This window comes from Paroedura picta, chromosome 12 (genome assembly GCF_049243985.1).
Source record: "Paroedura picta isolate Pp20150507F chromosome 12, Ppicta_v3.0, whole genome shotgun sequence".
Classification (NCBI taxonomy): domain Eukaryota; kingdom Metazoa; phylum Chordata; class Lepidosauria; order Squamata; family Gekkonidae; genus Paroedura; species Paroedura picta.
Genome location: NC_135380.1, coordinates 34,726,994 through 34,743,971, shown reverse-complemented (window position 1 = coordinate 34,743,971; position 16,978 = coordinate 34,726,994). Strand labels below are relative to the sequence as shown.

The following is a 16,978-nucleotide window of genomic DNA, read 5'->3' as shown; positions in this document are numbered from 1 at the left end:
GTGTGAACTCCGGCACATCAGCAAAGCTCCATGACACAACCTTGCATTAATTCATGCTTTCTCAACCAGGGGTTTGTGAAACCTTGGGATCTCTTGTCAGCCCTGGAAGGGTTTCCCAAATGAGTGGGAGTTAATTTTATATAAATTTTAAAATTGTTAAAAATTTATTGGGTGATATAACCATACATGGTCATGTTGACCCCCCTCACTCCAAAATGGCTAATGATGGGACTGAAGAGGGTGGGAAAGGGTGGGGCCCCCCAGGTGGGCAAGTCCACAGCTCTGCTTCCCAACCGTGTTCTGCACAATCGCGCCACTTCTGGGGCTTCTCGAAGGCAGAAGAATGTTTCAGGGGTTTCTCAACACTAAAAAAGTTGAGAAAGGCTGGATTAAGTGATTGTTTTCTGCAGGAATGTATGATGAACACAAGCAGACAGAAGAGGGAAAGTTACTACAGGCTGGATCCCATCAACTTTTTCATTCAATCTCACCCAGTCCCCCTCCTGGTTCTAGCCCTTTTCCCACCTAGCTTCCCTGGCATAGTTGGGGGGGGGGGGAGGGCAGACACAGAGGACTGTCAGCCTCCTCCTGTTTTTCAGTAGTGGAAGAAACCTGCTTGGATGAACTGAAGGGGCTGAAGGCCGCAGGAAACGCTGCATGTGCCACACTCTGCATAAAAATGAGAAGTACGCTGCAGGTGTTCTAACTGAGTGGGCTGCCCTTCGAAAATCCAACCCACTAAGTTAAAACTATTGGATCCACGCAGAAATTCAGAAAAGGACACATTGCTAGCAGCTCATCCTACATGTCATGTTAACTGACTGTCTTTCAAATCCAGGAGAAGGAGGGAGTGGTGGAAACAACCCACAAGTGAAGAAATTCAAGGACCTTTCAAAGCTGTGTTATTCACAAGCAGCGTTGGAAGCAACTGAACTGCCTGGAAGTAGATTTTTGGAACAAGGGGGCTCAAAATGTCAACAGGATGATTGAGAAGGAGCCCTGCCAGACAAGTCCAGAACATGGGCCAAAATTCTGTGGGAGTAACTCGCTGTTACCTAAGCATTTCTAGATTGGCTGGAAAGGCTAGGATAATATTAGGCACGGAAAGAGATAAAACAGGCCTCAACCAAGGCCAGGGCCTTTCAGTCCTGGCCCCAGGGCTCATAAGACGGAGCTGTTCCAGCAGGCCTAGGGCACAGGCCAAAGATTATTGTTAACATTTCCTGGCCTCCCCATCCCTTTACATCTGCATCATCATTCCGCATTCCCTAGATGTAGGAGACATTTCAGAAAGAGTGGGCACCACTTATTGTAAACTAGTGTGTCATTTTATTGGCATTAGATAGATTTACATTATCTGTATTTTGTGTGTCTTAAACTATTTTAAGTTGCCCTGAATCATAGGGAAGGGCAACAATAACAATAAGATTGGAGATTTGTTCAGGGGCAGAGTAGAAGAAGTCACTAGTTCTGCTTGACTGACCAAGAGCAGAAGGCCAGACTCCTAGTGCTTATTCCTGGCATGGCCAATTCTGATGGCCAGTCACAGGGGCCACGCAAAGTTCTGGGACACAAATATACGGAGAGGCCATGCCAGTTTCCTTCCTATTTATCCCATTTTTTACCCAGCCTCAGGGTTGTTTGTTTGTTTGTTTGTTTGTTTGTTTGTTTGTTTGTTTGTTTGTTTGTTTGTTTGTATACCGCCCTCCCCGAAGGTTCAGGGCGGTTTACATGGGAACAAAGAACAATACATAAAACAGTCTATAAACAAGTGAATACCTTACAATAACAATACTAATAGTTGTAACCATATCTTTAATCCTCTCCTGCGGATTAAACAATACAACATAAACAATATAAACAATACGACAGTGAAACAATACAAAAAGGTCCAGAGCATTGGTGGAATTCTGAGGGGGGAAGAGGGGCAGGGAGTTCCTTCTCTCTTCCATTTTATCTTCACAACAACCCTGTGAGGTAGTCCCAAGGTCACCTTGTAAGCGTGCTGGAAAAACAGAAAACTGAATTTAGGATTCTCTAGTCCTATTCCTGCACTTGAGCCACCATCCCCCATGGAAGCGTTCCTGCTTTATCCAGGACAGAGGCACAATCACACCCCACACCCTGGCAGCACTTCTCCTTTCCATATGAACCCGACAGAGCCCTGAGACACCATGCTGACCCATGAAGCATCAACAGATTTTTCAGTTAATCTGTTGTTAGGGAGCCTGAGGTTTCGTAAGGACAGCTGTAGGACTGTCTGATCTCAGCATCTTTGGGATGGAATCATAGATGGCGAGCAGGCAGTTTTGGGAAGCTTTGCCAAAGGCACACTCGTAGGCCACTTCCTAGAGGGCATAATATTAGTCATGCCCTCGCAAACCTATGCAATCCAGAAGCCTTCCGGAAGCAGGCAGCTCAGCCGGGACACGAATACAAACCCCTCCAGACAACTCATCGTAGGCCAATGAAATTGCTTCGTGCTGATTTGAAGCATGCCTGCATCTACCTTAGTCTTGTCCACCCAGAATAGCAAAGAAAAGACGTTCCCAACACCAGTCTCTTGAAGGCCTTCCACTGCAGGCTGGACCTCCTGCATGCACTTCACTACTCCCCCTCCTCCTCCATCCACCTCCACTGCAACTACCCTCTGTCTTCACTTATTTTATCATGATCACTCCTTTCACTCACAACACATCCACACCATCCTTTATGCTAGGCCGAAACACAGGTCTTCTCAGCTCAGATATGGAAGAAGAAGAAGAGCTGGCTTTTTGTATCCTTCTTTAGTAGTAGTGGTAGTAGTAGTAGTAGTAATTTTGTTACCAGCCCTTTCTCTTTGGACTCAGGAGCCTAAAGGAGTCTCAAAGTGCCTCAAAGTGTCCTTCCCTTCCTCTCCCCACAACAGGGACCCGATGAGACAGGTGAGGTTGAGAGAGCACTAAGTGAACTGTGACTGGCCCAGGGTCACCCAGCTGGCTGCATGTGGAAAAGTGAGCAGGAAATCAAATCAGGTTCTCCAGTTTAAAATATGCTGCTCTTAACCAGTACACCAAGCAGGCTCACCAGCTCTCCCCAGTCAGACGGTAAAGGGTCTTCCCCAGAGGGCTTAGGCCAGGGGTAGCCAAACTGCGGCCCTCCAGATGTCCATGGACTACAATTCCCAGAAGCCCCTGCCAGCATTTGCTGGCAGGGGCTTCTGGGAATTGTAGTCCATGGACATCTGGAGGACCGCAGTTTGACTACCCCTGGCTTAGGCCTTCTGCAGGACATCTGGGCAGTAGTTCCCCCTGGGATCGTGGTTAGGGGTTGTTGCTGGGTATGGATGGGGATGGGGGGAAGGAGCAGGCATGGGGATCTCGCTGCTAGTGTCTTAGTGCAATTTTATTGTATTTTTCTGGGTTTTTTATATTGAGTATAAACTGCTGCAAGCCGGTCGATCCAGGAATGGCAGTGAACAAAAACTAATATAAATATAATTAAATAAATAAATAGTGCGGAACAGCAGTTAAGAGTGTCAGACTAAGATCTGGGAGAGCCATATTTGAATTGTGATTCTTACAGGGAAGCTCGGTGGGTGACCTTAGATAAGTCACATACCCTCAACCTAACATACCTCAAAGAAGAGGAGAATGATATAAGCCATTTGGGGGTCTCTTTGGGGGGGAAGTAGGGTATATACAAGGTTAATAATAATTATTATAATTCCCCAGTGGGTTGCTGCCCTGGAAGACCTGGAGCAAGCTCAGAAGACCCCTTAATGGCTCCTCCTGCCTCTACAGGGAACCTATCCTAGTGGGGGAATGGAAGAGGACATTGGGAAAAGCTAAAAGTCCTGCAAGATTTATTATTTTTACTTCATTTATACCTCCACTTTAAGAGCAGTGGCCTCTGAATTGGAGAACTGGGTTTGTTTACCCACTCTGGTGCATGCAGCCAGCTGGTAACCTTGGGCCAGTCACAGTTCTTTCAGAGCTCTCTCATCCCAACTTACCTCACAGGGTGTCTGTTGTGAGGAGAGGAAGGGAAGGCGATTGTAAGCCCCTTTGAGACTCTTTCAGGAAATGAAAAGCGGGGCATAAAAACCAACTCTTCTTCTTTTCTCCCTAATGGGGACTCATTTCCCCCCTTCCATTTCATCCTCATAACAACCCTGCAAGGTAGACTAGAGAGAGAGAACGACTGGCCCAAGGTAATCAAGCAGGCTTCCATGGCAGAGTGGAGATTTGAACCTGAATATTTATTTATTTATTTATTTATTTATTTATTTATTTATTTATTTACATAACACCCTCCCTGGGGGCTCAGGGTGGTTTACATAAGAACATATGAATCCTATTCAAAGACTCTAATGACTGGCTGTACAAAGCTGGCTTTCCAAAAGGAAGAGTTAGATGGTCTCCCCATGGCCAACTGCCCTGACATTTTCCTTCTGAACAAGACCACCACCCAGGAGGGCCTCCTTAACCCATCTAGGTCTCTAGTTATGCGACCCCGGAGCATGCCTTGAATAAATCTTTGTTGGTCTTAAAGTTGCCATTGGACTCAAATTTTGCCAGTTTAGGTCAGGCACACTTCATGCATCCCGGACCTATGGCATTCCTCCCAGTTATTCCCAAGAGGCCAGATAGGAGAAGAAGTGGAACACAAATTTGAATCCAGTCCTCATCTCCAATACTGTGACCACTATCCGCCTCACCCCCCTCCCCAACACACACACAGCCTATGACTCTGTTTTGGGTTCAGTCAGTCCTACCCAGGAAAGAACCACAAACAAGGTCTCCCATGGTGCCGAACCCAATTAACGCTCCCTCTGTGCCTCCCTCCAGCAGCTTTGAGAGCCCCTGTGCTGTTCTATACTACTATCGGTTTGTATTACAGCAAGGCTCTTTCGGAGCCAATTTTGGAGCCAAAGCAAGATAAAAATACAGGCAGACAAACAAATACGGGGTCAGTTTTCTCCTGCTGCTGCACCAGTCTCTACACCTCCTTAAGTTCCAACACATATACACACTCTCTCCAAGTGTGAGAACTCCTTTCTGGATGCTACACTAGCTCCCTACCCACCAGTGCTTCTCTGTACACACACACACACACACACACACACACACACACACAGAACAGCTAGGGAATAAGGCAATGGACCTCTTCAAGCAGCAGAAAAGGGCCATGCCAGCATGGTGCAGTGGTTAATTGTGGTGGCATCTAATCCAGAGAACCAGGTTTGATTCCCCATTCCCCCACAGGTAGCCAGCTGGGTGGCCTCGGGCCAGTCACAGTTCTCTCAAAGCTCTCTCACCCTCACCTGCTTCCCTGGGTGCCTGTTCTGGGGAGAGGAAGAGATGGCTTTTGTTAGTCACTTTGGGACTCCTTCAGACTCCTGAGTCCAAAGAGAAAGGGCCATTCCTCCACATGCAGCCAGCTGGGTGACCTTGGGCCAGTCAGCTTTCTCAGTTTTCTCAGCCCCACCCATCTCACAGGGATTGTGTTGTGGAGAGAGGAAGGGAAGGCGACTGTGAACCAACCTAAGTTTAATGAGGCCTGCTGGGTGACCTTGGGGCCAGTCACAGTTCTCTCAGAGCTCTCTAAGCCTCACCTACCTCACAGGGTGTCTGTTGTAGTGAGAGGAAGGGAAGGCGACTGTTAGCTCCTTGGGTAGTGAAAAGTGGGGTACAAAAAAACAGCTGCTCTTCTTTGAATGAACTCTTCTGTGTGTCTCGTGCCCTGGGGGATCCTAGGGGCAGGCAATTCCTTAGGCTGTGTCCGCGAGGATGCTGGCTGGAGAACAGCAGATCAAGCTGGGGTAGCAAGACCCCACGCTGGAATCCTCCCTGTCAGGGGAATCAAGTGATCCCACTGCCTGCTACACGGATCGGACATCCATTGGACCTTCCTCTGCATGGGCTGTCACCAAGTTGGAAGAAAAACGGTCCTACGAACCCAAGATCATTTTTTTCTTGTTTGGTCTGAATGTTTCATGTTGCTTTTTCTTTTAATGTTTCAATTGTTGGCAGTCTGGAAGGCCCTAAACAGGGTGGAATGGGGAAATGAAGAGGCTTTGGATAAATAACTATTTGTCGCCTTCTTTTCTCAAGGTAGACAACTCCCTGGCACATTATTCAGGTTTCAAGACACCCCAGAAGTGGCACCACTGTGCAGAACATGGTTTGATAGAATTGCTGTGAACATGCTCACTGGTTCACAGCAACTGATGTGAACATGCCCCCTCCCCTTCTTACCCCTCCAGGTCCATCCTTGGCCATTTGGGAAGGGATGGGTGGATTGTCATGACTACATATGGTCATATCACCCATTGAATGTTTAAAACATTTTAAAAATGTATTAAAAACTAAATAACACCTACTCGTTCAGGAAACCCCCCCAGGACAGTCAAGAAACCCAGGCTTTCATGAAACCCTGGTTGAGAAATCCTGCTTAGAAGCCAGACCCAGGAGGGGGACTGTCTTGCCATCTCAGGGCATTCAATCAGTGCAAGATTCCCCTTTGATCAATGCCACATTTCCCCCAATATCATCATCACAACGACCCAGTAAGGTAGGTTGAAAACAATTTTCATAGGAGGGCAGGTATCTGTACTCATCTCTTCCCAGTCCAAGACCAAGACTCTATCCCAGGGGTAGTCAAACTGCGGCCCTCCAGATGTCCATGGACTACAATTCCCAGAAGCCCCTGCCAGCATTCGCTGAGAATTGTAGTCCATGGACATCTGGAGGGCCGCAGTTTGACTACCCCTGCTCTATCCTCTCCACTGCACTGGCCTTCAAGAGGTCTTTGAGTGGTGGCTGGGGAGACACCTGGCCAGAAATCAGGCACTGAGGTCCCAGCTCACTCTCAGCGATGAGATTTGCTCAGTTCTCTCCAGCTCTCTCCCTGCACTGGTCCCCAGCTTCCTTTGTAAAGTGGGTGCTCATTGGCTCTTTCTTACAAAGAGATGAACACAGGTTCAGGCAAGAAATGCATGATCACCCAGGCATTAAAATATGAAGCTGCCTTCTACTGAATCAGGCCATTGGTCCATCAAGGTCTGTATTGTCTGGTCAGATGGGCAGCAGTTCCCCAAGTTCACAGCCAGAAGTTTTCTGTCTCACCAACTGCCTGGATCCTTGTAACTGGAGGTGCCAGGGGTTGAACCTGGGACCTTCTACGTACCCTAGCAGATGCTCTGCCCTTGAGCTGTTCCCCCCCTCAATGAATATGCGAATGGGGCTACTGAGGCAGGCTACTGGTCCCTCTCAGCCTGGATTGTTTATGCCGACTCTCCCAAGTGGCTTTCCAAGTTCTCAGGGAGTGCTCTTCTCCATCACCTTCTACATGAACCTTCTACCTGGCCATGCCGGGGAATGAGCCTCAGGCCTTCTGTTGGTAACAACTGGCCCAGCAGCTAACACACCTCTCTGTCACTTGGCCAGCGTGAATTGTGAGTCTCTCCCTTTCTGGTCCCACAAGGCATCCATAACTCTCAAGGTCCTTTGGGATAGGATGGGGTGGACCATCCCTGGGCTGGGAGGAACAGGTGGGGGAAGTCCCCCCCCCCAGTCAAGTCGGGACCTGATGCATGCCCGTGAAGAGGACGCTGGACCTGGAAGCAGGCATGGCAAAGCTGTGACTGCAGTCCAATCTCCTAGAGCTGCTGGGGGAAGAAAGGGAGAGAACAATGCCAGGGTGATTGGGTTCAACAGCAGGAGGAGACCCTTCCTGCAAGGAAGGCACCAGAGATGAGGAAGGAGGTGTAAACTCAGCTTACTACCAAAGCCCTATTCTCCATTAATTGCTTAGCTGTTCTTTTTGAGCTAACGTATATGCTGCCTCTCCAAAGACCAGCTGGAGAAGGCTCATGAGAGAAAACAACACCGTAAAGCCATGAAGACAGTGATACGGCCAAAGAGGAGGGCTGGCAGGAGCTGGAAGAAGGTTTAGGAAAGAATGCTCCTCTACCGGCTCTTTAGTGTGCCTGCCAGGAGTGACCTACACCTACGGCATCCTCTTGGGAGAGGGGGACGAAAGCCAGACCCCAGCCTAGTCCCACCACCCAGCCATCACCCTTCTCCCTGCAATGTGCCCACATGAAGCAGCCTTCCATCGGCTCCCCCCAATGGTCCACCCAACTCTTCAAAATCCAGTCCTTCCTTCTTCGAATTCCAGCGACTCTCCAGTTTTGCCCAGCCATCCTTATTGAGCAGGAGAGGCCAGGATTGAACCCGGGACCTTCCGCAACTGCTTTGACCACCGAGCCATGTCTCCTCCCTGTAAAGCAACCAGGGCCATGCTACGGAGTCCCGGACTCTTCTGCTTCCCAGGCATTCCCTCTCCTACTGCCCCCCTCTCCCCGTGTGCAGGGCCATTTCCCCAAGGCAAGTGGCCCTCTCCAGAAAGCAGCGGAGACTCCTTTCCCCCACCGCAGGGGTCCCAAACCAGTTCCCCAGCCCGTCTCGACAGCATGCCCCCCCTTCGGAGAGGAAAAAGGAAACCGGTCACGAGAGCACCAACATTGCAACCCAGTGAATGTGCAGGACATGTTTTGAGGAAGGATGAGAGAATGAATTGGCACGAAGAGAAGATGGAGCACACCAATGGGAGAGAGCTTGGGAGAAGGAGGGAAGGAACAGAAGGGAGAGGAAGAGAGCGTGAAACAGAACAGAGGGAGTGGGGGACTCATTCTTGTATCTGCATTGCTGTGAGCCTTCAGACAGTCAACCGTTTCCTTCTGGAGGGAGGGGAACCCGGGGAAGGGGATTTTCCGAGGGAAATGCAAGACCCGCATACCAATTGCCCAGGAAGGGCTTGGGGGAGTCCCCTCCCTCCGGAAGACAGCTGCGGCATTGGGGAGGGGGCAGGGGTGAGCCCCAGCATGCACTGGAGGGGGAGAGATCTAACAATGAACATTTTGTAAAAATCCCCCGAGCCCTGTCATTCCTGCTGCCGGGACCATCAGCTGGCAAGCCGGTAGCCCTGAAGAAAGAAAGACAGACCCCACCACCACCACCACCACCACCAGCCCTGCATTTTACTGCACGGCAAGAGAGCAATGCTGGAGACATGCTCTCCGCGGCTCCAACGAATTGGCATGCATAGGATTTGCAAAAAGCACACCCCGAATCTCCAGTGGGGGAGGCAGGCGGGGCTCGCCAGTGCAAATAAACCCCCTAAAGTCCGCGGTTTGGGCTTGCCCCGGAGGGGGGTCGTGGGTCTGCCCCGCCGTGCCCCCCACCTGGGGCCCACCCCCCCAGACCCCCCTCGTGGGCCACGCAGCACTGCGGTACCTGTGTCCAAGTTCGCTCCCCACCGACCCCAGCCTCCGGGTGGGCAAGAGGGGGCTGACCCCCGGGACGTCCTCCGTGGTCGCCAGCGGGGGGATGGTCTTGCGGTGGGCATTGCTGTCGGACGGCGACTTCTTCAGCTTGGCTCTGGCCATCCTGGGCGGCGGCGGCTGCTGTCACTGTTCCGGCCGGCCGGAGTCCCTCTGCCCCTCGCCGAGCCTGGCCCCGCACGATGCAGCCGCGCTCCGAGCGGGAGGCACGTACCATTCCGCCCCTTGCCAGGCAGCCTCAGCCCCCACCCGCCACCCCTCCCGCGGAGCTGCGCAGTGGAACAATCCTGCCCGGGCCGGGGGGCGGCGGTGCGGAGGAGGACGGGCCGACAGGCACCGGAGGGGGGTGGGGGGAGAGGCGGCCCCGCTCCAGGGCACGTGCCGCGAAGCCCGCCCGGGGGCCAGCCTTGCCCGGCGCAGGATCGGGGGAGCCGCTCTGGCCTCCCTCAGTGCCAAGTCCCTCCTCCCTGCCGAGTTGGCCGCTTTGACTTTTGCAACCCGCAGTGGCAGGACTCGTCCCGTTGCTTTTCCTGCCTCCTGCTTTGTGTTTTAATGAGAAGAGTTGGCCTTCTGCTCTCTGTTGCTGTTTAATAAGGTTTCCCATTGATTGATTGGTTGATTGATTGATTACTTTTCAAGCCCGCTGCCCTCCTTGGACTGAAGGCGGGGATTGTCATTTAGAGCAGGGGTAGTCAACCTGTAGTCCTCCATATGTCCATGGACTACAATTTCCATGAGCCCCTGCCAGCAAACGCTGGCAGAGACTCATGGGAATTGTAGTCCATGGACGTCTGGAGGACCACGGGTTGACTACCCCTGTGGTTTTTGAATGTTGTTGTAAGTTGTCTCCAGGTGATTTAAGTGAGAGGCTAGGAGACTAATAATAATAATAATAATAATAATAATAATAATAATAATAATAATAATAATAAATATATAGGCAATTGCATTTTTAATCCCTTCTAGATGGGCAGGCAATAACATGTTAAAACAATTTGTCACTGTGAAACCAGTCACAGTTGTTCACACATCTATGTACGTTACAACAGCTCAATTCAAGACAAAATCAAAGTATCTATACTCTTCTATACTCTTCTACAGTGTTTTGTGAAACTGTATTGCCCATTGCCCTCATTTGCTCACCTTTGTTTGTCTTCACCTGCTCTTTCCACTAGCTTCACTTGCCCCTCTCTGATGCTATCAGACAATTATGATTGGCAGTGAGGCATCATGCTGTTTCTGCTGGCTGCAGAGGAGAGGACACGCAGTAATGGGTTTAAACTTCAAGTACAACGATATAGGCTAGATATCAGGAAAAAGTTTTTCACAGTCAGAGTAGTTCAGCAGTGGAATAGGCTGCCTAAGGAGGTGGTGAGCTCCCCCTCACTGGCAGTCTTCAAGCAAAAGTTGGATACACACTTTTCTTGGATGCTTTAGTATGCTTAGGGCTGATCCTGCGTTGAGCAGGGGGTTGGACTAGATGGCCTGTATGGCCCCTTCTAACTCTATGATTCTATGATTCTATGATTCTATCATGATATTTGCTTAATTTATTTATTCCATTTATAGACTGCCCTCTCAAAAGGCCGGCCCATGGAGGTGTACAACATCAATAAAACAATAATATAATTAAAATAATACATATAATAACCATTTAAAACCATCTTTAACTAAAGCAACATCAATTACAGCTAGTATTTCTAGCGCCATCCCTTTGAATAGGACGATTACCAGGTTAAGAGTGTTTTATTGAGCGTTTTATTGAGGGGGGGGTGGCTTGTTAGATGTTGTTAGGATCTCTGGCCTCAACCAAACGCTTGCCAGAAGAGCTCCGTCCTACAAGTCCTGTGGAACTGTACCATCTGATTGGTTATGTGATCGGCTAGGGTCCCCCACGTGACTAATCCAAGGTGGTGAAAGGTATGTGCATAGGGGTCAACACAGAAGGGTATTTTTTACAAGCAAAATCCAAAGTAAGAAAAAAAAATACATCTGTTCATTATTTTCAACCTGTAAATCAAAAATGAAGAATATTTAGTGTACTCCCCCCCCCAAATAAAATTATCACTATGACAACGTAACATAGTAGCTAAGAGATGAAACTTTCAATTATGTGGGGGGGGGGGCCCTGGTAGAAACTTCACCTGTGCCAGGGATTTAGGCAAGCCATCTTCTCAACCTCTGCAAAATCATCTTGATCAACAGGGTCGTGAGAAGGATGTTGAAGGGATATTATGTATGTATTCTTGGGGGAATTGCTCTAAGGATGGAGACACACTCTTAGGACTGTGCATTAAATGTTGCTCCTGAATACTGCAGTGCTATTAAAACATGAGCACTCAGTGGGTTGCATCCAAACTATCTTTTCCATCAAGCAAAAAGTACTTTTTTGCCTCCCCCATCATATTGCAGCTCACTGATCTCCAGCCAATGATGTTCCTAAGGGATAGGACCCTAAAGGGGCCTTCAACGGAAAGGGTAGATAGCAAAAGAAGTGTGGCTTCAGGGCTGCTGAGAGCCCCATAGGCCCCCAGACAAAGATTCTATCTGCCCCCCCGCCCCGTATGATCCTGATCCAAACCAAATATCAAAACAAAACAAAGACATCATTTGGCTTATGTAACCATGAATCTACAGTGATAAAAGGACTGACCTGTCTGTCCATATTTGTCTATTTATTTGTACTCCACATTTATCCTCAATGGGGACCCCCCCATTTTATTCTCACAACAACCCTGTGAAGTAGGCCAGCCAGTGAGTGTCCGTGGCCCATGTGAGGATTTGAATCTGGGTTTCGCAGATCTCCTGGTCCGACAATTTATCCACTACAACACACTCATAGGCATAACTCTTCTGGGGCAAAGCCAGGAGACTCAGCATTGGCCACCAGCCACCGTGTAATGACAACACAACTAAATCCGAATTTACGCAATATAAAGTTTATCCACTGTGCTAAAAACACAAACATAATACAGCAATTCTACAAAAGTGTTGCGTAACTGTAGGAATGTTGTGGGAATTCCAGATCCAAATGAGGAACTGGTAAAACCTGTGCTTCACTCATGACTGCTTCTTCAGTGGACCCCATCTGAAAACTTTTTACTGCACAAGTACCTAGAGACTTCTAAAGGTAAAGGTATCCCCTGTGCAAGCACCGGGTCATGTCTGACCCTTGGGGTGACGCCCTCTAGCGTTTTCATGGCAGACTCAATACGGGGTGGTTTGCCAGTGCCTTCCCCAGTCATTACCATTTACCCCCCAGCAAGCTGGGTACTCATTTTACCGACCTCGGAAGGATGGAAGGCTGAGTCGACCTTGAGCCGGCTGCTGGGATTGAACTCCCAGCCTCATGGGCAAAGCTTTCAGACGGCTGCCTTACCACTCTGTGCCACAAGAGACCTCTAGATAACATAAATGTCCTCATGATAATCTTCAAGGTTTTATTGCACAGTAACAACTCCTAAAGCATGTAATGGACAGATGGTGTAGCAGCCATCAGTGGGGTTGCTTGTCTTCCTCCCTTGCTGTATTAGTTGGTGGGTTTAGCATGATCCATTAGGCAAGTGTGCCTTAGGAGAACCTCAGAGAAAGGGAAGTCTAGCCCACCACAGAATGCCTTTTAGGATGCTCAGACTCCCCTCTGCCCCTAATGGCTGCAACCAGAACTGCATTAAAATAAATGAAAAGACCTTCCATGAGACTGGCATCCAGGACCCTCCAGCTGACTTGGGTCCCCCAAATTTTGTCCCTCCCACTCCTGCTCTGTTAGCAGAATTTAACCCCTATGAATTTGTCTCAGCCCCTTATAATCATCTAAGCCCATGCACACACCTTTGTGTGAAGGAGGCCTACTTGCTGATCCTGAGTAACCACAGCCACCAAATTTAACCCAGAAAAGCAGCTAACTCAGCAATCCCAAATCTGGGAAGTGCTGAATTTTTAAATAATGTATTAGTTTCTGCTGCTCAGTCGCAGTCAATTTATGGTAGCCCCCATAGGGTTTTCAAGGCAAGGTGGTTTGTTATTGCCAGCCTCTAGAGCAGGGGTAGTCAAACTGCGGCCCTCCAGATGTCTATGGACTACAATTCCCATGAGCCCCTGCCAGCGGTCGCTGGCAGGGGCTCCTGGGAATTGTAGTCCATGGACATCTGGAGGGCCGCAGTTTGACTACCCCTGCTCTAGAGGTCTTCAGACAATCTAAGGCCTGAGTCCCCCAACGACAAGCCTCCAATGATGTTGTAACTTCACCTCTCTTAGCCGTTTGACCGGCCAGACACCATCACAGTCTGCCTCTGAGCTCCTCATCGTAAAACTCGAGGAGGCCGTGCCATTAACGTCCACATGGTTTGCTTCCCGAAAGATGAACTTGCTGCTCTTAGCAACAGAAATGGCCCATCTCTCAGAGGTAGCTGGAAAGGCTGCACAAAGTGATTCTAGTGGGCGTTTGGCAGGGAGGCTTGGAAGAGCCACAATAAGGTTTTACGACGAGTGGCTGCAGCTTGGCAAGGTACCGTGCCATCCTGTGCCAGACAAAAGAAACGCATGAAGCTATCTTATACCGAGTCAGATCACTGAGCGGTCTAGCTCATCATTCTCCCATCTGACTGGCAGGAGCTCTCCAAGGTCTTCAAGAAGGGTCTTTGGCAACCCTAGTGGGCTGAGATCCTTTCACTGGAGATATCAGGGTCTGAACTGGAGACTTTCTGCAGGCTGGGCCTGTGCTCCATGGTATCCCCCCTCCCCCTAGGACTGAGCACCCCTTGACTGGTTGGGAAGTAGAAAGGAGATGACACAGTTCTAAATGGAAGAGCACCAGAAAAAGGAGGTGATTGGGGAATATAGGTGCAGGCTCCCATAGCCGACATCTTACCACCTCCTGCAAATAAATAAAGGATCCTTTTTCAACCTTTTGACCATGGAGGACCTCCTGAAATAATTTTTTCAGGTTTTGAGGAGCCCTGGAAGTGATGTCAGCTGGATATGCCTCCCGGCCATGCCCCTTGGAAGTGCCATGTCACGGAAAGTGGCATCACCACCTGCATTAAGAGGGAGACTCAAGGAGGAATGAGGGGGGAAGAGGCAGGATGTGGTTTAAGGCAGGTGTAGGCATCCAGGCTCCGCCCCCTTCCCCAGGTGAAGAAACCACAGGAGAACTCAGACTTGGGGAGAGGGGAGTAATGGAAGGGGTTGGTTCCCTAATTTGTGGCGAGTCTATTAAGGCAGGAGTAGTCAACCTGTGGTCCTCCAGATGTCCATGGACTACAATTCCCATGAGCCCCTGCCAGAGTTTGCTGGCAGGGGCTCATGGGAATTGTAGTCCATGGACATCTGGAGGACCACAGGTTGACTACCCCTGCATTAAGGCATGAGGGGAAGGGCTGCGGACCCCCTCTGCTACTCCTGTGGACCCTCAGGAATCTGTGGCCCCTTAGGTAGGAATTCCTGATCTAGAGATCTGGGTTTGTACCTCATTTTTTACTACCTGAAGGAGTCTCAAAGGGGCTTACAATCGCCTTGCCTTCTTCTCCCCACAACAGACACCCTGTGAGAGAGGTGGGGCTGAAAAAGCCCTGAGAGAACTGTGACCCAACTGGCTACATGTGGAGGAACAGGGAATCAAACCCAGATTAGAAAGCTGCCGCTCTTAAGCTCTACACCAAGTTGGCTACCCTGACATGTGCCAAGGATCACTATGCAAGTGCCAAGGATCACCTGCTGCAGCATTCCAGATGAATAGTCCAAGAGCCCTTCTCCTCTTTGGCCTCTGCCCACACAGGCACGATGCAAGTAAAACATGTCTGACAACAGGGTTACAGGAGAAGAGCCATGCTGGGAGTCCAGCATCCAGTTTCACTAGAGTGGTCAACCCCACACTGCAGATGTGAGGACCAGGAGAGCAGCTAGCATGGTGAGATTCAAACTCTCAGCATTGCCCGTCTGCCTTTTAGCTATTACATCACAACAGTTCTCAAAGACACCCTTCCAACGCTGAGGACTAGCCTCATGGCTTCCCACATACCATTTTCAGGATTCTGTACTCAGTTTCCATTTCTGCATTCCAGAATTCAGACAGGGTGTTCGGAAAGCTCATGCTTCATGCCCAGCACTACAGGGGAAATTTAAACCAGAGTCTCATTGCCCCAAATCTCATCTCTGTTACACCAGCTCTGGAGTGTTTTGCTGCACCTGCCCGGCCCTTCACAGCTGACCGCCCTCTCCACGTCCTGCCCAGTGCAGATTTCCACTCTCTGGCAGAGAACACAGGCCTCTCACAGGCAGCCAGGAGGCCATGCAAAAATGACACAGCGCCTGGCTGTATCAACAGACAGATGGCCAAGAGGCCTCCGGCGCCACGCGGAAAACGGCTCCTCTTATTAAGGCGAGTGCCACCCGTCCATCGATCTGCTGTCGGTGGAATAAATCCGCATCTTTTTCAGTGCTGCCAAGAAGAGCATGGAGCGTGCAAGAGAGCAAAGATCCAGTGCTGGACGGCAAGCTTAGATGAGGCAAAATACACATTTCCACCCCATTGCTGCCAGTATAATAACTCCTGGCTATCATGGTGAAACACCTGCCAAGGCCCACAGCCAAACATGGAGGCCACTACCAATGTCTAGAGCAGGGGTAGTCAACCTGTGGTCCTCCAGATGTTCATGGACTCCAATTCCCAGGAGCCCCTGCCAGCGGGGCTCCTGGGAATTGTAGTCCATGAACATCTGGAGGACCACAGGTTGACTACCCCTGCTCTAGAGCTCTCCTGGCCCTGCTGTTTCTCGTCTCCTTTTCCGTCACCCGGTTCTCTGTCCTTTCTGAGCTCATGAGCAAAAATGAGGAGCTTTTTAAAATACCCCGCTTTTCTCTCCTCTAAGGAGTCCCAAAGCATCTTGCAAACACCTTTCCTTTCCTGTCCCCACAACAGACATCCTGTGAATAAGGATGCCAGCCTTTAGTTGGGACTGGGGGATCTCCCGGCATTACACTCATCTCCAGATTGCAGAGATGAGGTCGCCTGGAGACAATGGCTACTTTGGCGGGTGGATTCTTTGGCATCGTATCTCACCGAGCTCCCTGTTCTTCCCAGGCTCCATCCCCAGATCTCCAGGCGTTTCCCAACAGGGATCTGGCAATCCTTACCTGTGAGGTAAGTGGGGCCGAGAGAGCTCTAAGAGGACTGCTCTGAAGAACAGCTCCAAGAGAACTGTGACTAGCCCAAGGTCACCCAGCTGGCTGCATGTGGACGAGTGGGGAATCAAACCTGGTTCTCCAGATTACAGGCTGCTGTTCTTAACCTCTAGATCACGCTGAACAAAGAGAAGGGGCTTGTATGTGACAGAATATGTAAGCTTTGGGGTGTGCATAACTGGGCAGAATATAAAGAGTGTCCTGTAGGGCAGTTGTCCCCAACCTTTTTATCACCAGGGACCGGTTAACACTTGACAATTTTACTGAGGCCCAGGGGTGTTGTTATTTGGCGAGGGACATCGCCGCCGCCTGAGCCCCTGCTCCACTTGCTTTCCTGCCAGCACCCCTGACCTCCCACTGCCCACTGAGGGGCACTGCCAGGAGCAGCTGCGCAGTGCCACAGTGAGGGGGTGGTGGCCGCTGGAGAGCAACAAAGGTGAGCCGGCAGCAGAGTGGCAGGGCAGCCCC

The 16,978-nt window shown here is 50.0% G+C and overlaps 1 protein-coding gene across 8 annotated transcripts in view; it reads right to left on the bottom strand.

The window, feature by feature from the left end:
- KCNT1 (potassium sodium-activated channel subfamily T member 1) overlaps positions 1–16,978 on the bottom strand; it is a 205,474-nt gene that overhangs the window by 121,358 nt on the left and 67,138 nt on the right. Inside the window, exon 1 of one of the 8 annotated variants that reach the window (XM_077305305.1) lies at positions 9,282–9,661. The exons of 5 other annotated variants lie outside the window; for them this stretch is intronic. In XM_077305305.1, coding sequence (XP_077161420.1) covers positions 9,282–9,433 — 152 coding nt within the window. In that variant the 5' untranslated portion in view covers positions 9,434–9,661. Of the gene's footprint in view, positions 1–9,281; positions 9,662–16,978 lie in introns of those variants that run through there. 2 more of the 8 variants (XM_077305304.1, XM_077305306.1) reach the window with 2 other exon arrangements.